The sequence below is a fragment of the Myotis yumanensis genome, unplaced genomic scaffold (genome assembly GCF_028538775.1).
Source record: "Myotis yumanensis isolate MYYU_CA2020_CCGP unplaced genomic scaffold, mMyoYum1.0.hap1 SCAF_14, whole genome shotgun sequence".
Lineage (NCBI taxonomy): Eukaryota > Metazoa > Chordata > Mammalia > Chiroptera > Vespertilionidae > Myotis > Myotis yumanensis.
In genome coordinates, this window is record NW_027223765.1 from 28,318,206 (window position 1) to 28,345,217 (window position 27,012).

At 36.9% G+C, this 27,012-nt stretch overlaps 1 protein-coding gene across 3 annotated transcripts in view; it reads left to right on the plus strand.

Annotated features, from left to right (window-relative positions):
- The window catches only part of PPP2R3A (protein phosphatase 2 regulatory subunit B''alpha), a 127,196-nt gene extending 100,668 nt beyond the window's left edge, over window positions 1-26,528 (plus strand). For 2 of the 3 annotated variants that reach the window (XM_070433463.1, XM_070433464.1), the window contains one exon: window positions 23,607-26,528. In XM_070433463.1, coding sequence (XP_070289564.1) covers window positions 23,607-23,733 — 127 coding nt within the window. In that variant the 3' untranslated portion in view covers window positions 23,734-26,528. The remainder of the gene's footprint in view (window positions 1-23,606) is intronic. The other variant, XM_070433466.1, reaches the window with a different exon arrangement.
- Window positions 26,529-27,012: the final 484 nt, after the last annotated feature.

A 27,012-nucleotide genomic window follows, 5' to 3' on the forward strand; every position in this document is an offset into this window, starting at 1 on the left:
ATTTATTTTGTACCCTTCCAAAAATACTCTCTTCCTCACATTCTCACTCTCTGTTGCATATATGTACATATATGGAGAGATAGATACACACACACGTGTGTGTGTGTGTGTGTGTGTGTGTGTACATATATATATATATATATATATATATATATATAAGCAAATATACATTTTTTATTTTTTCTCTTACACATATGGTAGCATATTATATCGACAGCTTGGTACCATGCCTTTTCCATAATATAAAGTTTCTATTATACAAGATGAATAAGTTCTAGAGATCTGCTAGTATACAACATAGTTACCTATAGTTAAAAATATGGTATTGTACACTTATGAAATATATTAAAAGGATAGAGCTCATATTAAATGTTCCTACAACACACACACACACACAGCCCTAGCTTGTCTGGATCAGTGGATAGAGCATTGGCCTATGGATGGAAGGGTCCCAGGTTCAATTCCAGTTAAGGGCACATGCCTGGGTTGTGGCCTTGATACCCAGTATGGGGCATGCAGGAGGCAGCCAATCAATGATTCTCTCTCAACATTGATGTCTCTCTCTCTCTCTCTCCCTCTCCCTCTTTCTCTGACATCAATAAAAATATATTAAAACACACATACACACAAATACAGGGAAATTTTTTGAGGTAATGGATATGCTTAGTACCTTGGTCGTAGAAATGACATCACAGATGTAATTGTGTCCAAATTCATCAAGAAGTATTCATTAAATATGTAGAATTTTTTTAATATCATGTAAACCTCAATAAAGCTAAAAACAATAACAGCAAAGATTAGAAGAACACCATGGTAAAACAAACACTTGTATTTTATGATCACTGAGATATAAATGAGGCTTCACAAATTTTTTGGGGGCCTTGAGTGTATGCGTAATAAATTACTAAAAGAATAACTGAAGCCCTAGCTGGTTTGGCTCAGTGGATGGAGCATCAGTCTGCGGACTCAAGGGTCCCAGGTTCAATTCTGGTCAAGGGCATATGCCCAAGTTGCAGGCTCGATCCCCAGTAAGAGGCGTGCAGGAGGCAGCCAATCAATGATTCTCTGTCATCATTTATGTTTCTATCGCTCTCTTCCTCTCCCTTCCTCTCTGAAATCAATAAAAATATATTTAAAAAATAAAATAAATAAAAGAATAACTGAAGGTTGAGGGAAAAAACAAGCCAATAAATTGGAAACTATTCCATAGCTGTATCTAATGAATGTTTTAAGTTTTTTACAGTTGCATAATAGTCCACTGTGTTGTTATACCATTATTTTACAATCCTCTGTATGTGGACATTATATTTTAATAGTTCACTTTAGAAATACAATGTGGCAATGAATAATTTTTTTTTTTACTATGAGCGAACATTTATAAAAGCTGGGGACAGTGAAACAAGGAAGTGCTTAGCATAGAGGAAGCAACAATAGAGACCTAGGCTTGTCTGCCTTAGTTCTCTGGGAAGTCAGAGGAAAGAGGGCCTTAGAGATGGTTTCATATGGTTAGCCCTGGATGAGCTGCTGCTGCCTATTGCTCTCCTAAATGCAAGTCTCCTGATGTCCTTTAGAGTTTATGAGATGCATGCCTATGAGGAAGAAGTGGGCGAAGAAGAGGGGGAAGGGAATGGTGTGGGCATGCTTCCCAGAGAGAGAGTGTGCCACAAAGAATAATTTCATATACCTGTTACTTTACACTCATGTAGGATAAATTACTAGATGTGTATGTAGCAAACGTAGCATACTTGCAAAGCATTAGGATTTTAGAAAAACCAACAAGAAATGATGCAGACACCCCAAACTAGCAACAGTATGGAGCCATTTCCATTGCTACGCCTGAAAGGACAAGGAGATGAAACCATCATCGGAACTTGAAGATAGTAACTATGGAGAGAGTCACCTGACTGTATACTGCTGGCACTTTCCATTAGCTTCCAACAAGAAACCAAAAGATAAGAACCCACTGCTGTGGTCCATTTGGGTCACCCTCCTCGGACCCAGAGCTAGGGGGAGAGTAGATCTAGTGGAATAAACAGAACATATACAGCTCAATAGATAACATCAGTTAGTCCTACATAGAGACCATACCATTTGTCACCCCTACCATTAAGTCTTCAAAATCTTTTTTGAGAGTAATGAAGAAGCCATCACCAAACCACTTTCTTTAATCTGAAGATTTCCTTAATATGTTTAGTCACAAAAATAGGATCTCATTTTTATGATAATGACCTGGAAACCCTTGAAGTCATTCATCACTAATTGATTATCCCGAGACTGCATACAAAGAAAAGACAGGCAAGTGGATTCACAAACCTGATTTAAAGGTTTTTGACACTGAGCATCCTTAGGAAGAATTAGGGCAATTTTACTGATCTTATGAAGCAACATCACTGCTGTTAAGAACGTGTGTGGATACTTGTAACAGTGAAAACTCTGAGACAATTTAAGTGTCTAATAGGAAGATTAATAAAATTATCCTATGAACAAAATAAGTATCAGAAAGAAAATTAAGTGTATGTAAGAAAAACAAAAGGGATCTGACATCTACACTAATAAAAGAGAAACATGCAAATTGGTGTCACTCCGCTATGCGCACCAGCCTATCAGAGTGACTATGCAAATTAACCCAACAAAGATGGCGGTCTTATACACACAGACACACACACACACACACACACTTAGTGGTCAGATTATTATGACCACCTGACGTTTGTAGGCAAATTAGCTATAATTTTGCGCTGAAGTTGCTAGAGGGGCAGACCATTGTAAACATCTGAATAGCACAACATACCTCAGTATCGTTGCTGATCAAGTTCATCCTATCATGTTGATGGTGTATCCCAATGGAGATGGCTTCTTCCAACAAGACAATGCGCCATGCCACGGTGCTCGTATTGTGCAGGAGTGGTTTCAAGAACATGAGGGAGACTTTACCTTGCTTAGGTGGCCCCCACAATTACCAGGTCTCAATCCAATTGAGCATTTGTGGGACGAAGTTAAAAGAGCCATCAGGCAGCTGGTATTCATCAGGCATGGTATCAGATTCTTCGCATCACCTTTCAACATCTCGTGGAGTCAATGCCAAGAAGAATCGCCGCAGTATTGAAGGCAAAAGGGTGCCCAACGAAGTACTGATGGGGTGGTCATAATAATCTGGCCGGTCATAATAATCTGGCCACTCAGTGTATATATTGGATAGGGCAAGCAGAATAGGAAAAAATTCAAAGATAATAAAAAAGCTTTTTTGAAATGAAGACCTAACTCTGAAAGATCAAATTCTCTTATACAAGATTCTCTTATAATCTAGGAAATACTTGTAATTATTGACCCCAGATATGTGTGGTGAATTTACCAGAATTCAAAGGTAAATAAAAGCTTATTGGGGAGGGGGTTCACTTTTCAAAATGCAGGTCACCAGACAAGGGCAGATATCAGTCTTGGCTCAGATACCTCCACAGTAAAAATAAATACTGGAAGACTGTGAAACAATATTTACAACTTTCTCAGAGATAGAAAGTCTATACCCAGAAACTTTACACTAACCCAATATGACATTCAAGCATGAAAACACAAATAGACATTTTTAAACATGTAATAACTGGAGGGAATATAGCATCCATGAGCTTCTTTAAAAAGGACATGATCATAAAACCAGGAAACCAACCAATAAAGAGCCCAGACATAGAGCAGCCATGGTGGAAAAGAAATAATAGTGTGACATCAGCCACATGGCAGAGTAAGAAGATTCCTTTGTTTCTATCCTTAAATTTACAACAAATCAGACAACTATAACTCAACAAAGGATTCCCTGTTCAACACACAAATATACCTGAATGATTCACCCAATGGTACATCTAAAGGTGGGCCTATTGGAATGAGATATGGAAGTGAGACAAGGAGAAGGACAGAGATGATGGCTGCAGACACAGTTGGGTGCCCACTGCAGCCCCAGAGAGAATGGTAGTAATGGAGAAGTCGCGCTACATCCCTCACACTACCACCTTGAGCAGTGGTTCTCAACCTTCTGGCCCTTTAAATACAGTTCCTCATGTTGTGACCCAACCATAAAATTATTTTCGTTGCTACTTCATAACTATAATGTTGCTACTGTTATGAATCGTAATGTAAATATCTGATATGCAGGATGGTCTTAGACGACCCCTGTGAAAGGGTTGTTCGACCGCCAAAGAGGTCACGACCCACAGGTTGAGAACCACTGACCTAGAGTATAAGAGGTTCAGAAGCAGTGTTCCTCAGAGAAAAGGCATCTCCCTTCCTCCCTTCCCATCATGGCAAACCCCAGTAGAGGTGGCTGGGAAGTCTTAGACAGTACAGTGGTGCCAACAGCCATTGCTGGCAGAGGATGGAGCCACAACATGTCAAACTTTCCACCCATCCAAACAGCCAGGTAGAGAAAGCTGTACAATAGTGCCTACAGTGATTACTGGCAGAGAGGTGGAGCCATAAGATTGCAACTTGCCTCCCTTGCCCCACCAATTCTATTAGCAGTGGGGCCAGTGACCATTAGTGAAAAGGAAATAGCTCTAGGAGCTCACAAAGCCAGTTCTCCATTGCCTGCCACACCAGTTCTCTATTCCCCCCATTACAGTGGTGATGCCCCATAACCCAAGCAAGCCAGTCACAGAGGACACCCATTATCCCAGTGCATACATGGCATTTTCCTTAACTGAAATAATACCAATCCACTGTAATCCCAGAGGCACAAATAGTGCAAGTAAGAGAAAACAAAAACTTGTGCTATAACACCATCTACTGGGGGGAAAAAGTACCCTGCCTGTCAACCTGCTGAATTGTTGAGATCAAAACAGTATCTAAACAAGAAAATAGCTGAATAGCTCAAATTTGTGTCCAAGAAACAATCCATTAAATACCATGAACAACTAAGGTAACATGGGAGCACTTAAAAGAAAATGAAAAGCCTCCAGAAGCCATGGAAGACTGTCACTTAAATGATAGAGAATTTAAGACTGCAGTTGTGAAGAAGCTCAGTGAGTTACAAGAGAACTCAGAAAGGCAGTTCAATGACCTCAAAAAAAAATTAATGAACATAAGGAGTACTTTACCAAAAAGATTAAAACTATCAAAAAGAACCAAACAAAATCTGGAGATGAAGAACTTAATTGCTTAAGAGAGAATTAGCAAACACGAAGACAGAAACTAGAAGGAAGAAGAGTGTTTAAAAATGAAAGAACTCTATGAGAACTATCTGACTCTGTCAGAGACAGGAACATAAGGATAATAGATATACCAGAAGGAGAAGAGGGAGAAGGGAACAAAGAGCTTACCCAAAGAAATAATTGATGAGAACTTCCCAAGCCTATGGAACGAACTGGACTTTTGAAATAAAGGAAGCTAACAGAACTAATTTGATCAACCCAGAAATATCTTCTCCAAAACACATTTTATTCAAACTATCAAAAATTAATGACAAAACCCTGGCTGAGTGGCTCAGTTGGTTGGAGCATCTTCCCATACACCAAAAGGTTGTGGATTGATTCCTGGTCAGGTGCATTCAGGAGGTAACCAACCAATCAATGTCTCTCTCTTTCTCTCTCTCTCAAATCAAAAAACATATTCCTGGTGAGGATAAAAAAATTTTAATGACAAAGAATTCTCAAGGCAGCCAAAGGAAACCCTATTATATTATCATCTTTCAATGGAAACATTATAAGCCAGGAGAAAGTGGAAGGAAATATTCAAAATATTGAAAGGAACTGTCAGCCAAGGATAATATATCCAGCAAAATTGTCCTTTAGCTATGAAGAAAAATAAAGGCTTTCCCAGACAAACAAAAGCTGAGAGAATCTACTGCAAGACCTACTTTACAAGAAATTTTTAAAGGAGCTCTTCTACCAAAAACCAAAAAAACAAAGTATATAAAACTGAGTAAGATGACTATCAGACAGAAGTAGGAAATTGCAACTCTACTTCAGAATAAGATCTTGAAAACTTAATTTAAACATAAAGGTTAAATGAAGGGGATGTCATTAAAAAATAACTAACTACTGCAATTTGGTACAACATAAAAAGGTAATTTGTGACAAATTCATGAAAGGGGAGAAGGAAAGGACTGACCACTCACAAGGGAATGAAGATAAGATGCAATCAGAAGAAAAAGGTCTACTGTATGTATGAGGCACTTTACATGAGGCTAATGGTAAACACACACAAAACGTCAGAGCTGAGACACAAAACTTAAAAAAAGAAAACAGAAAAAAAATCACAGAAAACTACCAAACTGACATAGGAGACATAATCACAAGAGAAAGAAACAATGGAGATAAGAGCAACCAGAAAACAAAAAATAAAATGGATATAGTAAGTCCTCATATATCAATAGTTACCCTAAATGTAAATGGACTGAACTCACCAATCAAAAGTCACAAAGTAGCAGAATAGATTAAAAAGCAAGCTCCAACTATATGTTGCCTGCAGGAGACTCCTCTCAACTTCACAGACAAACATGGGCTCAAAGTGAAGAGGTGGAAGATGATGTTACATAAATGAAACTAAGAATTGGTTCTCTGAAAAGATCAACAAAACTGACAAACCTCTGTCTAGACTCACTAAGAGAAATGAGAAAAGACTCAAATCAGAAATGAAGAGAAGTTAGAATGGACACCACAAAGATAAAAGGATTACATGAGAATACTATGAAAGACTATATGCCATGAAATTTGATAGGCTAGAAGAAATGGACAAATTATTTGAAGTATACAACCTTCCTAGGAGGAAAATCTAAATAGGCCCATCACTAGTAGGAAATTGAAACAGTAATTACAAAAAAAAAACAAAACAAAAAATTGACAATGAACAAAAGTTCAAAGCCATTTGGTTTCACTAGTGAAGTCTACCAAACATTAAAAAAAGATTTTTAATATTGCCCAGCTGCTGTAGCTCCATGCTTGAGAATCAACCTATGAATCAGGAAGTCACAGTTGGATTCCTGGTCAAGGCACATGTCAGGGTTGTGGGCTTGATACCCAGGGGGCATGCAGGAGGCAGCCAATCAATGATTCTCTCTCATCATTAATGTTTCTATCCCTCTCCCTTCCTCTCTGAAGTTAATAGAGTACATATTTTTTTTAAAGATTTAATACTAATCCTTATTAACCTCTTCCAAAAAATTGGACAAGAAGAAATACTCCTAACTCATATTACAAAGCTAACATTTACCCTGGTACCAGAACCAGGCAAAAATAACTCACCCAAAAAAAGAAAATTTCAAGCCAGTAGCTCTAGTTTAAATGGATGTAAAAATCCTAAACAAAATACTAGCAAATTGAATACAATATATTAAAAGGATCATACATCACAATCAAGCGGGGTTCATTCCAGAGATGCAAGGATGGTTCAGCATCCACAAATCAATCAATGTGATATACCACATTAACAGAGTAAAAAAATAAAAATCATATGATCCTATCAATGCATGTAGGGAAAATATTTGACAAGATACAACATCCATTTATGATAAAATCATACTCGATTGGGAAAAAAACGGAAAGCTTTTCCTCTAAGGTCAGGAGCAAGATAAGGGTGCCCATTCTTACCACTGTTATTAAATATAGTACTGGAAGTCCTAGCCAGAGCAATTAGACAAGAAAAAGAAATAAAAGGCATCCAAACTGGGAATGAAACTACTTATAGATGACATGATTCTAGGTATAGAAAACCCTGACGAGTCCACCAAAAAGCTATTGGGAGAAATAAGTAAATACAGTCAAGTTGCTGGATACAAACTCAATATACAAAAGTCTGTTGCATAAAGAAAAATGAAGAAAACATAAGAGAGTAGAAAGAGGCCAGAGAAATATGCTATGAGTCTTTATGAGAATGGAGAATATAGATGCTGATAGAATTATATTTCTCTAAGAATGGCTAGAGTTAAAGTATGTTTTAAAAATTTAAGATCAATCACTAAAAGAAAAAAAATAAAATAGAAAAATTCCTAATCATATTTAGAAAAAGATAGTTAATTATTAACTAGTAAAGAAATGAGTAAAGAAAATACAAATTACAATCTTTTTAAAATCAGGAATGAAAACATTATACAGGGTGGGGGAAAAGTAGATTTATAGTTTATATAGAAAATAATTCAATAATTAATAAATCATACAAGAATAAACTTTCACGTACGCACGACGACAAACCTACTTTTGACACATCCTGTATTTAGTAAAATCTCTGGGATATGAACAAGGGAAAATATATAACCTGTATACTGAAGTAAATGAACTAGGCTATCCTCTGAAGTTGCATTAAAAAGGATGACAAAACAGAACCAAATAAAGTACATAGAAGGAAGAAGTTAAAAAAACTTTATTTAAACAAAAATAAATTTATTAATTCATACACACGTGCAGCATACTATGTGCCAAGCACTACTCAATATTTTAATTCACTTGGGTGCTCACAAAAAAAAAAAAATATTTTGTAGATGCTATTGTCCTCATTTTACAGGTATGAAAACTGGACCACAGATTTGTCAAATCTACCAATATATAAAAGTCGTTTTTAGCCCAAGATTGCAACTGGTTCAGCTTTACAAAAGATCTGTCATTAATAGATTAAAAGAGGGAGGGAAATATGACAAAATTTAATGTATTTTCTAGTTTGGAAAAAATCTTAAAACTAAGCAAACTTAAGAAGTATACCTTCTTAACAGTTAAATGGTATTAATCCTATACCCCAGAAACAACCAGTTAAAAATATAATAGGAAAAAATCCTATTGTAATATTAAGAAAAAACGTGACTTGAAAACTATATATGAAGAAAATATAAAATTTCATCAAAAAATATAAAGACCGTTTGCCATGTTAAAATTAATTTACCAATTTGATATAATCCCCCAAAACATGTGTGGAGCTTGATAAGCTAATTCTAAACTTCACATGGAACAATAAATACATAAGAATAGCAATGAGTTTTGAAAAGAAACAAAGTTATTATGGGGTATGAAAGAGAGTTAGCATGTAATTACTATAAAGCCATAGTAATTAAACCCAGTATCATTTCCATGCATAAACAGAAAATATATGCATAGCAATATAGTCTATAAAGATGGTGTATTAAATGTGTCAAAAGAAGATCAATTAGTCAATAAAAGGTTGGCTCTTTGTGGTGAGGTGAAAAATATACATGTTAAACTAATATCTTCAAGAATATAAATAGACTTTGAAAGCATAAAGGTAATAGGAGAAATTTATAAGGAAATTATAAATTCAAGTATACTAGAATTTATAAATTGCCAAATTTTGCATCACAAAAAAAAGGCAAACAAACTGGGTTGGATCATATAACCAATAGTGATCTTTTATATAACACTTATTCTTCAAAATCAATAGTAATAACATGAATATTGACAAATTCTAAAACAGTCAAAAGATATAAATTTCACTCAGGAAATATACATGAATATCCCTACTTCATCAACAGTTAAAATATAATGGTCAGATATAACAGTTTTAACTGTATATGTGCCTAACAACAAAGGCCCAAAACACATGGAACAAAAATTGTCAGACAGTTCAACAATTATAATTGGAAATTTCAACACTCTTTCAGTAATCAATAGAATTAGAGACAATCGAAGACTCAAACATAATCAACATATTTGATCTAATCAATATGGAGATCACATATGCAACAAAACAACAGGAAAATATACATGTTCTTCAAGTGCACATGGAACTTCTCTAAGACAGACCATATATTAGATGAGTAAAACAAGGTTCAATAAATTGAAATGGGTTATAGTAGTATTTAAAGTATGTTGTTGGACCATAGTAGAAATAAATTAGAAATCAATAACAGGAAGAAATCTGGGAACCCCCAAATTTTTGCAAGTTAAAAATAACACTTCTAAAGACACATGGGTCAAAGCAGAAATCACAGGAAAATTTAAAATTATCTTGAAACAAAATACAAAAATGCATGAGGGTGCAGTTAAAGTAGTGCTTAGAGGAATATTCATGGCTCTGAAAGGTCTAACATCAATAATATAAGCTTCCAACTTAAGAAGCTGGAAAAAGAAAGAGCTAACCAAACTCCAAGTAAGTAGAAAGAAGGAAATATGAAGATCAGAGTAGAAATCCATGAAATAGGAAATAGGAAAACAGTATGAAAGAACTGATAGAACCAAAGGTTGGTTCCTTGGAAAGAATTTTTTTAAAAGATCTTTAACTAGACCAGCGGTTCTCAATATGTGGGTCGCGACCCCTTTGGCGGTCAAACGACCCTTTCCCAGGGGGTCGCCTGAGACCATCCTGCATATCAGATATTTACATTACGATTCATAACAGTAGCAACATTACAGTTATGAAGTAGCAACGAAAATAATTTTATGGTTGGGTCACAACATGAGGAACTGTATTTAAAGGGCCAGAAGGTTGAGAACCACTGAACTAGACCAAGGAAAAAAAGAATATATATAGTTAACATCATATTTCTGGTGAAAAACTGAACACTTTGCCTCTAAAATTAGGAACAAGGCAAGGATGTTTCTATTCCTCACCATTTCTACTCAACAATGTAATGAAGTTCCTTTCTTGTGAAGTAAGACAAGAAAGACATTAAAAGTATTCAGACTGGCCGAACCGGTTTGGCTCAGTGGATAGAGCGTCGGCCTGCGGACTCAAGGGTCCCGGGTTCGATTCCGGTCAAGGGCATGTACCCTGGTTGCGGGCACATCCCCAGTGGGGGGCGTGCAGGAGGCAGCTGATCGATCTCTCTCACCAGTGTTTCTAACTCTCTATCCCTCTCCCTTCTTCTCTGTAAAAAATCAATAAAATATATTAAAAAAAAAAAAAAGTATTCAGATTGGAAAGGAAGAAGTATAACTATTCATAGATTATGTAAACTTTAAGTAGAAAATACTAAGAAATCTACATAAAAGCTACCGGATCTGATAAGTGAGTTTAGCAAGGTCTCAGAATGCAGGCTTAATATTTTAAAAATCAGTTGTGTTTCCATATAGTGCAATGAAAAGTCAAATAGTGAAATTCAAAAAGAATAATTCTGTTCATATTAGCATCCAAACTTAGGGACAAATATAACAAAAGAACTGAAAACTGCAAAACAGTGCTAAGAGAAATTAAAGATGGCTTTAAATAAATAGGATTAGAAAGCTCAGTATTGTTTAAATGTCAGTTCCCCAAAATTGATCTACTGATTTAATCCATTCCCTATCAAAATCCTTGCAGGCTTTTTTTGCAGAAATTGGCAGGCTGGTCCTAAAATTTATATAGAAATGCAAACTTGCCCTAGCCAGTTTGGCTCAGTGGATAGAGCGTCGGCCTGTGGACTGAAGGGTCCCAGGTTCGATTCTGGCCAAGGGCACATGCCTAGGTTGCGGGCTTGATCCCTAGTAGGGGGCATGCAGCAGGCAGCCAATCAATGATTCTCTCTCATCATTGATGTTTCTATCTCTCTATCCCTCTCTCTTCCTCTCTGAAATCAATAAAAATATATTTTTTAAAAAAAGAGCCAAAACCGGTTTGGCTCAGTGGATAGAGCGTCAGCCTGCGGACTGAAAGGTCCCGGGTTCGATTCCGGTCAAGGGCATGTACCTGGGTTGCGGGCACATCCCCTGTGGGAGATGTGCAGGAGGCAGCTGGTCGATGTTTCTCTCCCATCGATGTTTCTAACTATCTATCTCCCTTCCTCTCTGTAAAAAATCAATAAAATATATTTTAAAAAAATAAATTAAATAAATAAATAAATAAATAAATAAATAAATAAATAAAAGAAATGCAAACTACCTAGAACAGCCAAACACTTTTACGTTTTTGTTGTTAATCCTCACCTGAGGATATTTTTTCCATTGCTTTTGAGAGAGAGGGAGGGGAGGAAAGCCTAAGAGACATGGATGTGAGAGACATGGACTGGTTGCCTCCTGCATGTGTCCCAACCCGAAACCCAAGTACATGTCCTTGACCAGGAATTGAATCCGAGACCCTTCGGTGAGCACATGGCCAGGGTGAGCCAAACAGTTTTTTAAAAGAACAAAATTGAAGGACTTAGGATGTATGATTTTAAAACTGACTATAAAGCAAACAATCATCACAATTTTATAGCATTATATACACATGTCTAAGTATACACATAGATTGGTGACATACCCTAGAAACAGACCCTGATATATATGGCCTTTTCAATAACAACACTGAAATAGTTGGATATCCATATGCAAACAAAAAAGAACCTCAATTCATACCTCACACCACATATAAAAATAATTAACCCAAAATGGATAAGAGAACTAAATGTAGTAAGAGCTGAAAAATTCCAACACTTCTCGAGTAAAACATAGCAGAGTTTCTTTGTGACCTTGGATTAGGCAAGAGCGATAAAAAATATCAAAAAATTGGACTTCCTTCAAAATTTAAAACGATTGCTCTTCAAAAGACACCATTAAGAAAATGAAAAGACTGAAAGAAAATATTTCCATAGCATCTTGATGAAGGACTCATATCCAGAATATGTAAAGAACTTTTACAACTCAGTAACAAAGAGACTAATAACCTAATTTTTTTAATGGACAAAGAGTTGAGTAAAAAGTTAACTAAATTAGAGGTACAAACAGCAAAAAAAAAAGTATATGAAAAATATAGATTAAAACCTCAATAGCATATACTGCACAGCCACTAAAATAACAAAAATCACTAGTTGGCACAATGATTTGAATCTGGAACCCTCATACATTGGACTGATGGGGATGTAAAATTTATCACCTCTTGAGGAAAGCTTGGCAGTTTCTTAAAAAATTAAACATACACTTATATGAATCAGAAATTCCACTCCTAGGAATCTACCCAAGAGAAGTGTTCACTCAAAGACTCAGACATATATGTTTAGAGTAGTACTTATAGCCAAAAACTGGAAATAACCCAAATATCCACCAAACTTGTGAACTGATAAACAAAATAGTTTATCCATCTAATGGAAAGTTACTCAGCAGTAAAAAAAAAAAAAAAAGAAAGAAAAATGCATGAACTCTATAAATAGAACATGTATGAATCTCAGAATAATTAAGCCAAGTGAAAAAAGCTAGACAAGAAGAGTATATTCCATTTTTGTATGATTCCATTTATATAAAATCCTAGAAAATGCAAACATCTATACAGTTGACCCTTGACCAACACAGAGGTTAGGGGCACAACCCCCACCTCACAGTTGAAAATCCATATACAACTTTTGACTCCCCAAAATCAACTACAGTCATCCTTCATGGGAAATTGGTTCCAGGACATACACACACACACAATCTGCAGGTGCTCAAGTCCCTTATGAAAAATGGCATAGAATATTGTGTACAGTTGGTCCTCCTCCACATCTGTGGTTATTAGAATCCGTGGACATGAAACCCAGGTATATGGAGGGCAACTATATATTCATTGAAAAAAATCTATGTATAAGTGGGCCTGCCCAATTCAAACCCATGTTCAAGGGTTAACAGTAATGACAAAAAAAAAAAATCAGTGATTACCTATGGTGTAGTGCTCAATGACTATAAAGGGGAATGAGGAAACGTAGGTAAGCAGGAATGGATATTTTCATGATCTTAGTTGTGATGCTTTTAAAGTATATATTAAAGTCAAATTTTATTAACTGTATACTTTAAACATGAACAATTTTGTATGTCAGTTATACCTCAATAAGTAAAAGAACTACTAAGACGTGCAACATGAATGAATCTCTCAAAAATAATATTCTATGTGAAAGATGCCAGGCACTAAAAATTATATATTATACAGTTCCATTTATATGAAATTTCTAGAAAAGGCAAAATTATAGAGCTAGAAAGCAGATCACTGGTTGGCTAGTTCTGGGAATGAGAGTGGAGAGTGAATGCAGACAGGAACAAGGGAGAAGACAGGCAGATGGAGGGATGAAAGTGTTCTAAAATTGGATTGTGGTAATGGTTGAGCAATTTTAAAAATTTACTAAAACACTTTGAATACGTAAATTGGTGAATTCTATAATATATAAATTTTACTTAAATAAAACTATTTTAAAAACACAAGAGCCAAAAATGTTTAGCTTACTGAATTGGCAGCAATTTTTCAAAAGATAATATTAATTCAATAACTATTTGCATTGATACTGTATAGTAAGCAGTGTTGGGTAATGAACACAGACAGGATTCCTGCCTTAGCAGGGAAAATAGACAGATGCAATTAAAGAGTCTTAACTATTCTCCCATAGAGGAAGCACACTGCAGACACCCTCACTCTCGGCTCACTGTGCAGCAAGACAAGCACTTTCACACATTGCAAATTGGCCCGAGCTCCCTGGAAAGTAATTTGACGATATGTAGCAATAGCCTGAATTTATATCTGTTGACTACCAATTCTAATTCTGGGTGTCTGTTGTAAATAATTAGAAATTTGGATAGAAATTATTCATCCAAACAATTGGCATTGGTCACAGGTAATTAAAATTTAAAAATTCAAAGCAACACAAATATACAATAATAGAGTGGTTAAGTAAGTCATGGTATCTAACTATCACATTATGCAGACATTTAAATTTTGTGCTTGTACATAAACTTAAATGGAGAAATCACATTTGCACAATTGTTTGTGAAAATGTGTTTACCTGTACATGCAAGCTAAAAGGTTCCAAAATATTAATAGTGGTTAACTCTGAGCTGTGGATTGTAAGTATTTTGGCTTTTTATACTGTTTTATAATTTATTAAGTTGATCTAATGAACTTGTATTACTTTAATAAACAGGAAAAAGAAGTTATTCCCCTTTATCTGTTTACATAGGTAATATGTATTCACTGCAGCAGAGTTAGAAAATTGTGATAAAAACTTCACCTTTAGTCTACCACTCAGAGACAGCCTGTCTTATCATTTAGGAGTATATCTTTCTAGACATTTCTATGCAAATAGTAAGTAATTTGTTTTACAGAAATGGAATTTATACTACATATTGTTTTGTAATCTGCTTTAAAGGAGGGATAGCCCTAACCGGTTTGGCTCAGTGGATAGAGCGTTGGCCTGTGGACTGAAAGGTCCCAGGTTCAATTCCAGTCAAGGGCATGTACCTTGGTTGCGGGCACATACCCAGTAGGGAGTGTGCAGGAGGCAGCTGATCGATGTTTCTCTCTCATCGAACTCTCTATCCCTCTCCCTTCCTCTCTGTAAAAAATCAATAAAATGTATTTTAATAAATAAATAAATAAAGGAGGGATAAAATAGAGATAGTAGGCCTAAACACTTAAAAGTTTATTAGTCTAAAAAAGTGGTTCTCAACCTTCCTAATGCCACGACCCTTTAATATAGTTCCTCATGTTGTGGTGACCCCCAACCATAAAATTATTTTCGTTGCTACTTCATAACTGTAATTTTGCTACTGTTACGAATCATAATGTAAATATCTGATATGCAGGATGTATTTTCATTGTTACAAATTGAACATAATTGAAGCATAGTGATTAATCACAAAAACAATATGTAATTATATATGTGTTTTCTGATGGTCTTAGGCGACCCTGTGAAAGGGTCGTTCGATGCCCAAAGAGGTCGCGACCCACAGGTTGAGAACCAGTGGTCTAAAAGGAAGAGAAACTGATGGCAGTTTAAGAGAATAAATAATTGGCACAAGCTAAAGTTTTTTCGAGCTGTGGTAGTGCTCAGAAAAAGTGCCAGTGTGTGGAGAGGGGAGAGGCAAAGCAAAGGGATGCAGACAGAAGTACGGGTGAGGGGTCACGAGAGGAAATGTAGAGACCAGCTGCAGCGAAATTCAACCCGCATATATAAGAGGCTTCTGCTGGCCACCCCTCTTCTCATGTTGTGGGAGATAAGATAAGGCTTACACAGCGCATATGTAGGTGATGAGGTCCCGAGGGGAGAGGAGGAGTCTTACAATAGTCACAGCCTGTAGGATGAGCTCTAGGATGGCAACAGAGGAAAAGGACTGTTTACAGTTGTTAATAGCTGTCTGACATGGTTCAAAAGCAATACCAGAACCAGAATCCCAATGCTATACCACCTAGAGCTTCATCATAAAAGGAATTTACAAGGAAATCAGAGTGAGTCTGCAAAAAGAAATTACCAGACTCAAATATTTAGAAAGGGAATAAGAATGCCAGTCCCATGGAAAGAGCAGAGGCTCTGGAGCCAGACAGATCTGGTTCTACATACCACTCACCAGCTGGGCAGGTTACCTGACTCTTGAGGCTCAGTTTCAGAAGACACCAGCAACTACCTTCCTAGGTGGTTGTGAGACTCTAAGATAATATACATAAACACCTGGCACATAGATACCTGATAAATAGTATCTATTACTACTATTACTGCCCTTGCATGGGAAGAGATGCAATATAACATCATGGATAAGAGCACAGAATTTAGAGGTAGACACCCTCATAAATTCAAATCCTTGACATATCACTTACTAGCTTTGTGATCCCAAGCATCCAAGCCTCAACATCCCCTGTATGACAATGAGGATACCACCTGCCATACTAAACTATTTTAAGGATTAAATAAGACAATGTACAGGGTGGGGCAAAAGTAGGTTTTCTGTTTTACATACAACTGTAAACCTGCTAGTGCCCCATCCTATTAATTATAATATCTTTATATTATACCCTTAGTCATAGTGCCTATTTAACCAACAAATAATTACAACTACCACTTCTATGATCTTGGCCACACTGCATAATCCCACTGAACTAGAATTTTTTTTTATTTTATTGATTTTTTACAGCGAGGAAGGGAGAGGAACAGAGAGTTAGAAACATCGATGAGAAAGGAACATCGATCAGCTGCCTCCTGCATACCCCCCACTGGGGATATGCCTGCAACCAAGGCACATGCCCTTGACTGGAATCGAACCCGGGACCTTCCAGTCTGCAGGCTGACGCTCTATCCACTGAGCCAAACCTCAGGGCTGAACTAGAATTTAATCAGCTGTAGCATTAGCATTCCACTACCTACCTTGTTCCTCTCATTCCCAGAGCACAGAACATGGCACATAGTTGGCACAATAAATATCTGTTGCATGAACTGGACTGTACTGAGAGTTAGAGATAATGTATAAAATATAAGTGTCTGGCATACAAATGCTGGGGGGGGGGGGGGGTAAAGGAGGGAACAGAGCTATTTGTCTTTCCATCAGAACACGGGCTCCTCCAGGGCAAAGAACCTTTGTTTTATTCATTTTGTGATCCCAGCCCCTGGCAGATGGTTAGGGATGTAGAAGAGCCTCAGCAGATGTTTACTGAGTGGCCAGGAGGCAGCAGTAATCCAGCAGCTGCCCTTCTACAAGGAAAACTGCAGGCGTTCTGATGACTTGACCTTCCAAAAACAACTTGAAATTCTCCATCTACTTTACCATCTAACAACAGTCATAGGTAGCCTTGTGCCAAGTGTCTGTACTTCCTAATTCAAGGCTGGTACTTAGGTCATGTCTCCAATAACTAACCTGTTAATAACTCCAGATTTCAGTGAGGTGAAAGAGTGCCAAAGGTTTCCATAGGTATGAGAATGCAGGCATTGTGATCATTATATCCAGCACCACAACATGATCACAGCATACAACAGAATTTGTATAAATTCAGCTAAGCTAATGAATGGTCATAGGGGAAACCAGAAAGACAGGGTATCAGTTACATAAATTTTTTCAACTAGATGTATCACCTATATGAAGACAACAGGTTATGACACCAAATTTATCATTAACATTTTTAGGATTTCTACAATAAAAGTAATTAAAAATCATGTAAAACAGGCTAAAGGGTCCTCCAAGTTGCTATCTTAAGAAACTGAGATCTGCAATATCAGAAACAAGCTTTGATTACTTCAGATATTTAGTTGAGTTTTTTACATTACCTTAAAAATACTTTCTTACGAGATATTCTGGTATTTCACCAACAGTTTTACCTTTTATTAACCTAGATTAATGTAATTATTTTTATTCTGAGAGTCTTCATCTGATTAGTAGAGAAGTACAGGTTTGCTGCTGGAAAAAAAATGGAAAATGTAGTAGTTAAAGTCATTCTTGGTTCAGTCATCTAGAGATAACCATTATTTACACTTTGGTATACTTCTTTTTGCCATTTAATGTTACATGTCTTTCCATCAGAACATGGGCTCCTCCAGGGCAAAGAACCTTTGTTTTATTCATTTTGTGATTCCAGCACCTGGCAGACAGTTAGGGATGTGGAAGAGCCTCGCAGATGTGTTTTCATAAACATGACTGTCAGTGCTTCAGGGTACTCTCAAGCAATAACTCACCCACCATTTCTCCATTATTAGACATTTAGATAGTTTAGAACTGTTTTTTAATTTTTAATGGTGGGTTTTTTCCTTTATATTAAATGTAGACTATATAGAATTACTCTTTGTAAGAATTCCACACTTACTTCCATTAGCACTGGAAAATAAGGCGCTATAGGCAAAGAAGGCCAGCCAAAAACCCACCGGAGCAATCTTCCAGAATGTAGCTAGTGAAAGTCAAGTCTGGAGCAGGGGTTGTGTGGAGCCTGACTGTCCTCAGTGAAGTGGGAGAATTCAGCAGAGGAGCAGGGATACTGGGGGCAGAGGAGGGAGGTGACAGCATTTTATGTGTATATTCGGGCCTGGGAAGAGAAAAAGAAGGAATAACAAATTAATATGCCAAAGTAGAATAGTTCTGAGTCATTTTTTCATAATGCTCAGTAAACAGCCTTTATGTGGACCTTAAATTATTAATACGATGTTTTCATTTTTTCTGCATTCAACAAATCAAAGTCCAATTTTAATTTATTTCAATAGATATTCACTGGTACCCACTCTAGGCCAGGCAGTGGTTGATAACAGAAATGAATGAAACCCTATCACTTCCTTCAAGTTCATAATTAGATCATATTTAAACTTGTATTTGACTGTCTACATCCCAAATAAAAAAAGGATGACCCTGGGGAACTATAAGAGATCCTCAGCCATCAAAAACGAAGTGATATCAACTTTCTGAGGCAGGAAAATGAGTGGCACACATTAGGAAACTTTAACAACAGTTAAAATAAAAAATCCCCTAGTCATTGAATGGGTCAGCAGGGAAATTCATTAGCCAAATATCTAACTTGCCAAGTATTTCAGCTACTCCACCTTAAATCAGTGGCTGTTTTAATTTAAAAGTATAAAGGTAAAATTCATCTACTATTATCTCTAAAGCATTATAGACTCCATATTAGAGATCTACTTAAAATTTTATTCTATGCTTATAGCTACCATGTTAGATTTCCTCAGACAAGCCCTAAATCAACTATCCTATCTCTTTGCCCCTGTAAAGAATCAAATCCCAAAATTGGAATCAAACTACAACTCCCAGACAATAACCTGAAACTGCATACAAATCCTTTGTCAGACCACATAAGAGCCAGTCGTTATTTCTGCTCTTTCCAGCTGTTTTAAGTTTGCCCAGAAAATTGCTCATCTGAAAGGGAAAACTTAGAGAAACAGTTTCTAAATGCAGTCTTACTGCTAGCAAACACACGTGTAAACCATTGTTCTCCCTTATGTTAACAATACTATGTTTATACTAAAAGAATTTGTGCTGAATATGACAACTCGGATTTCCAGTGAACTATTTGTGAACCCTATGAATTCTGCTTTATTTTTTTTTAACGCTTTACTCATTAAAAATGATTCAATTAACAGAATACTTCATAAAATTACCTTCATTGGAACTCAGAGGAATCCCAGTGACCTACCAATAAACCTGAAAGGGGCCATTTAGCAGGAAACTAACTCTCTCCCCCAAGAATTCCTAGGGAGCAGGATAAATATTAAGGCTCTTCTAGTTCTGACTTTAGTGACTTCAAGATCACCTCTGCCCCTTCACCATTTTATGATTCCAGGCTTCCCCAACAACTTGACATATCATTTCACAAGAGCATTAGGACATCACAATTCATTCAACAATTCATTTTAAGCCGCTAGTGCCAGGTATTACAGTGTAGCCCAAGGATACTGATGAGTTACAAAATGGACACTTTATAGTCCCGTGGGGGAAGACAGCTATTTGATTATAGTTGTGAATGAAACAAATAGGGTGAACCAACAATGGAGAGAGGCTTGCAAGGGTGCTGAGGGAAGAATTTCCTGAGGAGGTGATGAGAACATTAAGAAAGAAACAGTTGTGCAAAAAGCAGGGAGCAAAAATGTCCTAGGCAGAGGGAAAAAATATGTGCAGTGGCTCTGAGACAGGACACAAACAGTGTATTAAGAACACTTTAAAAGGCCAGTGTTGCTGGGGTATAGTGAGCAACAGAAGGAAATGTGGTTGGAAAAATTAGGGAAACTATTGAAAGAGTTTAACAAGGACTAATGTAATCCCCTTACATATTTTGAAGCTTGCTCTGCTAGATTGGTAGAGGTGCAAGAATAGAATCAAGGAGACAAATAAGGAAGCCATTACAGATATCTAAATAATGGTGGTAGCTCAGGTACTGGGAATCAGGAACTTTTAAATGACAGCTCAGATTTTAAAATGAGCACAAGTAAACCAAAGGGGGGAGGGCACTGCAGGACACTGAAAAACCTGCACGGTAGCATTAGGTCCCAGACCATAACCCATTCTGACACAGTAAATAGCCTAGTATGGCAGTAGCAAAGGGTTTATGACAAGAGTGAAAGCCGGAAGACTACTGTTAGAAAACTATTGCAGTAATCCAAGCATGAAAGCATAGTACCCTAAACAAAAATCAGTGCTAATGGAGAAGAAAAGGCAGGACTATATCCGTGTGATACTGAAAGTGGAAGAAGAGATTGGTTGGATTTGAAGAAGGGAGGGGACAGGAAGAGGGAAGAGGAATTTGGGATGGCTAGGTTTCTGGCTTTGAGTGGGTAGGAGTGTGAGAAGGGTAAGTTCAGGTTTGTATAAGCTCTCACACCAGAAGAGCCATGCATGGTGGTTTCCAGCTTAGGAAGAGGCCGAGGCTGGACATGCACATTTAGAAGCCACAGATGAACAAGCCATGACAAAGGCTGATTACCGGGAAAGTACTTAGGAGAAGAGCTTAGTCCAGAACCCTGAGATGCACTGACACTAAAAGCTCAAGTGTTAGAGCAGGATTTATCAACAGCAGCATGATGTTTTAAGCTGAATAATTCTGTTCTGAGGCATCTAGCACATTGTAGGAAGTTTAGCAGCATCCCTGGACTCTACCCACTAGATGTCAGTAGGACCCACCCCATTGTGACAATCGTATCTCCACACATTGCCAAATGTCCCCTGGGGGTGAGGGGAGGGAACCACTCCCAGTTGAGAACCACTGAGTTAGAGTAAGAGGAGTCTCCAGAACACTAAGAAGGACACTGCCAATAGGTTCTGAGTGAGCTCCCTCAATCCATGAGATTCCTCCCATATCTCTGTGCATGGTACTGCTCTTGGTGCCTTGAAAATGCAAAAGAAATGGTAACATTCCAGTATAACCAACCTTCAGGGCATTGGAATATCTTCATGTACTAGATTGTATCAGATCCATTGCTGGAGCCCAGCCCATGTGGCTCAGTGTTTGAGTGCCGACCTATGAACCAGGAGGTCATGGTTTGATTCCCAGTCAGGTTGCAGGCTCGACCCCTAGTAGGGGGCATGCAGGAGGCAGCCAATCAGTGATTCTCTCTCATCATTGATGTTTCTATCTCTCCCTCTCTCTTCCTCTCTGAAATCAATAGAAGATATTTAAAAATAAATAATCCATTGCTAGAAATCACATTTCTGGTATGAGGCTATAGTGGGGAGAAGTATGTATTTTTATTAAACTTTTATTCACAAATGACATACACAAAAAAATGTGACCCTGCCCCCAATATAGGATTGTGCCACCATCCTATCACTTCTCAATCATGAGAGTAATACCTGACATTTTCCAAGAACTTACAATTTATAGGCTCTCTCACCTAATCTTCACTCAGCCCTTATGATAGATAGGAACTGCTGTTATTAACTGAGGCAACTGATGCAGAGGTGTTAATAAGCAACATACCCAAAGTCACATTAAGTGATCAAACTGAAATTAGAACCTCCAAAGTCCATGCTCTAAAGCTAAACCACTTAGCCACTATTCCAGATGGCCTCCATTTGACTGTAAGGAAGGCGCTGCTTCAGTCCTTTTCATCATTTGTATTTCTAGCACTTGGCTCATGCTTAGCAACAGGAGCTAAAATATTTACTGAATGAGTCTAAGGTCAGACTTAACTCTAACTTACTCCCAGATCTGCACTGAGGTGTTTAAGAAATTAAGAGCTCACAGACAGCAGCAGCCACAGTGTCTAACACTGCATTGCTAGAATTAACTTTTGAGAATTGCATTCCCAGAAATGGAGTCTCTACCATCAACCCTGCTTCACTTCCCATGTTTTTGTCCTCCTTATCCAGCATTGTGAGAGGTGAGGAGGGGTGGAAACAGAAATTAAGTATGTATTGGAGTATTTTTGCAAAATGACTAAGTTGTAATTTTTTAAAATAACTTTTGATAGGATCAAAAACTGATACTCAGGGAGAAGTTTTCCGAAGATCAAATAGCCTTTTTTTTTCCTTTTTTTAAAGCGTCTGCAAAAATGTTTTAGAAAGTTGAGCAGGTGCCACCTAAGGGGTATACCTGCCTCAGCATATTTTCCCTCACTAGTCAGCCTTGGTACTTTTTGTAAAAGGACTATTAAGTACTGAAATTTCTGCACAAATGTTGTAAAAAGCCCATGCAGAGAGTAACAAAACTAAGCCAGTTATGTCAAGTACTACAAGAGACTTTGCTCATTGATCATGTGTATTTTTCTGGGCTCAGGTGTAGCCTGAGAATGTTTATCATTTTAATGCTTCAAGCCGCCATCACCCCCAAGAGATAAAATATTTGTCATTCCTGCCTAAAGCCACCCTCAGGGGTAGCCTGGAGGATATGGAACAGGGGGGTGAGGGTATCAGTAAAAGGGGAGTTAGCAGAGGGAATATGTTGTAGAGTTCTACAAAGAATGGCTTCAGTCTATTCCATGTACACACTTGCACAACTAAATGTACTTCTTGCAAGCCATGCAGCTATAAGCAATGTGAGTTAAGAAAGTTCCCCACTTTGCATGGAAAGCATTCATGAAAAGCTCAGACTTTATGGACCTCACACCTTCCCTAACCTAGCTGGGGCATCATTCAGAACACTCATTCCTACCAGGCTCCTAAGGAAACCTTTTTTTATTTTTAATTTTTCTTTAATCCTCACACAAGGATATGTTATTGATTTTTTGAGAGGGAGAAAAATATCAGTTGGATCTCCAACTGAAGATTGAACCCACAGCCTAGGTATGTGCCTTGTGAATTGAACCTGCAACCGAGATATGGGATGATGCTCCAACTGAGTCACACGACCAGGGTGGGAAACCTTGATACAGCACATTTTCAACAAATTCTAACATGAACTTGGGCTTTAAAGAACATATTTTCTCTTCCAGAACAGTCTTCACCAGGGGGACTCAATTGTTTATAGCTGCCATTTAACAGCTTTTACAACCTGGTGCTCAGTCTCTAGTTTACAATATTGACTTCTACCCACTTTCTTTTAAAAAATCAGTAAATCACTTTTGCTGTTTCTTTCAGTTCTTTTGAAGATTATGAAACAGAGGAACCTGCCTCTCCCTCTGAAATTGGAAACAAAGGCAATAAAATAGCAACCTCAAGCCTTTCTGAGAAATGTGGAAAGCTTCAGTCAGTGGATGAAGAATAGTTGCCAATGTCTATAATGAAAAGGAGATATGTATTTTAAATGCTTTTTTTCTTGTGAAGAGATGCTTTAGTTTGCAAGCTGCTTTTTAAAGGCTTTGATTTCTGCAAGTGTGTATTGGCACTGGGAACTTTAAATTTTTAAGCAATAGGTCTGGATATACACACTCAATTTGCAAGACTACTCCAGTTTGCCTCAAACCTCTTACAGAGATTTCCTTAGAAGCAATTACAGTGATATACATCACCTTCCAAAGTCTGTGAGCCAGCACTCTTCACCCTGAATGTACCAAGGATCTCTTGGGGACAGTGTCAAGCACAGTAATAAGGAGTTGCCTGTGTTGTCCAGCATCCCTGAGGCCCCTCAGGGTTCCTGTGGAGCCCAGAAGAAACTTTCAGTTGCAGAAAACTTGAGTCAAAAAATTCTGGAACTTGAAAAAGCATTAAGGGCCTCCAGAACTGAATTAGCCCTGGTAATAAAAGCACTGCCGAAACATCTCAGAGACTTCTTTTAATTATGTGTGTACTGGAGTTCAAAGATCGTGAACTTACTTGGTTTAATGTATTATTTCACAATGACCTGCCAAACTGCTAGTCACTTTACATCCTCAGGTATTGTAACCACTGGGCCTTCCAACTTTGCTGGCAAGCTCTGGATAATCCCTTCCCCATCTTGACTGTGGGTCTTAAAATCTAAAGAAAAAATTTCTTACATGAAATTAAGTACAGAATTTAATTCATACTTGAAAAAAAGTTTCCTCTTAACTCGTCCACTATTTGTAGAAAATTGAATTAGTCTCTAAATTAGCCGATACCCCATCTATACTTCCTATCAGAAGGCCTTCTTGAAGACTTAATGATATATGAAAACTCTTACTAGACATATTCCTTTCATGACTTAATATCAGACTAATCCAATAGTAAAAGCCTCAATCTAAACATTATTCCTTACTTAATGGTGAAACTATTCCAAATATTCCATCCACTTCAGTATTTATCACAGAAATAGAGGAAAACAGTGATGCCACCCAAAAAAGAAAGATATTTCATGTACTATAGTGGTCGATGTATTCACTACGGATATCTACATTTGTCAGCAAGTCAGGATGCAGCCAAATCCTGATAACCTTCAAGATAAAACTGAAAATAAACTATAAAAAGGATGGAAATTTCTGACAATATAAAAGACACCAAAAAAAAAACCCCAACTTTTTAAATATTCATCTCTGAAAAGTCACCAACTTTTCCCCTATTAGTGTTTTAACCAAAAGTCCTGAATGTCAGAATAGCTTTCCTTCTCACCCCGACTTGGTTCCCATGCTGGTGGTTAAGGCCAAATGATGAAATAAACATTTGAGTTGTGGTAGGCAAAAAGTGGAGAAAAGGAGTATTAGGAAATGTACTATCAACTGGTGTAACAGCAATCCTTGTCAATATACTCTGTTTCTTGTTATCTCCATGATCAGAAATGATCTTCCATTTAACTGTTAAAGAAAATGGTAACTATTAAAACTTAATATCTAATAATTCACAAAGTAAAAGCTTAAAAGTGACTATTTGGAGGAAACACTACATGCAATAACCTAAACATACTGATAAATAGGATTAAAAATATTTATGTGGTACATAAAATTTACCATCTATCCCATCCAACCTTTACCAGGAAAGGAAAGCAATTACTTTTTTTTTAGAAGCCAGATATCAGCAAAAAGTAAAAATAAAATCCAATTTTCCAATATACATTTGATTTTTTTTTAACTTGGTTTTACATTTTTCCCTTGTTTCTTACTAAAGTCTTCTTATTTTCACTTTGGTCAGTATTTGATTTCAAAAAGTCTGTAATTATTATAAAAGCAAGCTACCAATATCATTCCATTTAAGATAAGACTATTTTAATTTAGGTTACCCCAAAGTATCACATTTTCAGACATAAGAATGTGTTTCACTCTACTCCTTTTCTAGAGTTGAACGCAAGAAATGTGAATTTGAGGAACTAAGATAGTATATATTTGACTTCCTGGTAAAGATCATGCTGCATATAATCATTACCGCCCAACTGAAAATTTCAAGTTACAATATCCCAGTCTCCATGATAAAAGTTTCAATTGAAGTTTATCGTAATCCTAATGCTAATCAATGAAAAAGTGAGTTTCATAGCATAACGTTACCAAAGTAATCAACTAATAAAATTCTATGTATTTTCCCTGCACCTTATCTACGTCATTGTATACTGTTCAAAGTGTTTATAAAACTCTATACTGATAAATGAGATAAGTCATTTGCTCAACTTTTGGAAATGTTAAGGTATGTTTGAATAGAGAAGCCTGCATGACTTAACTTTTGTTTTTATTTTCCCTTTTACGAAAACTAAATAAAAACAAGTTGTCAAATATGAATTCCACTAAGATAATCACTACATACTGTGCTTTTAATCACACTTGAATTCATTTTTATGTCTGAGTAACATTGTAAACAAGCTTGAGTTTCAAAGAGAATAACTCTTTGAGCTCCCTGAGAAAACGATAAAGATCTGTAAGGATAACACCTCAAAATGAGAAGTGATTTCCTCTGGGGGATGGGAAGAACAGGGTTTGGGAATGAGAGGTTCACAGGGATCAAAGAGAACTTTAGTCTTATATATAATACATTCTTTTAGAAGAATATGTAACTTATTATTTAGGTACCTAAAAATACTTTTTAAAAGGAGGGAAAGCTCGGCCTGTGTGGCTCAGCTGCTGAGTGTCCACCCAGGAACCAAAAGGTCGCTGGTTCAATTCCTAGTCAGGGCACATCAAAGATTATAGGCTGGATCCCCAGTAGGGGGGATGCAGAATACAACTGATCAATGATTCTCTCTCATGGTTGTTTCTCTCTCCCTCTCCTTTCCTCTCTGAAATCAATAAATAAACATTATTAAAGGGAGGAAGAAAAGTTAAAATACCATCCAAGTGTTAGATTCCAATACCATACTTTGAATTTAGTATTTTTTAAAGCATTTTATATTTGTTACTATGATATGGGGAAGGAAATTTTACTTTTCATATGTTGTAAAACTTACTTTTCTTCCACAAGGTCACCGCAGAGTTGTTTTAAGCAAACTAGACAGAACACAGTAAAATAAAAGGAATTCTTACCCTTACACCTCAGCATGAAAATGTACACTTAATGAAACTAACAAAAGGATAAACTCTCAGCTCTAAAATTTCTATTACCTAAGATGAAAGATCATTTGATCACTTATGTTAATAACAAAGACTCAAAAAGAACAAGTGAAAACATGTCA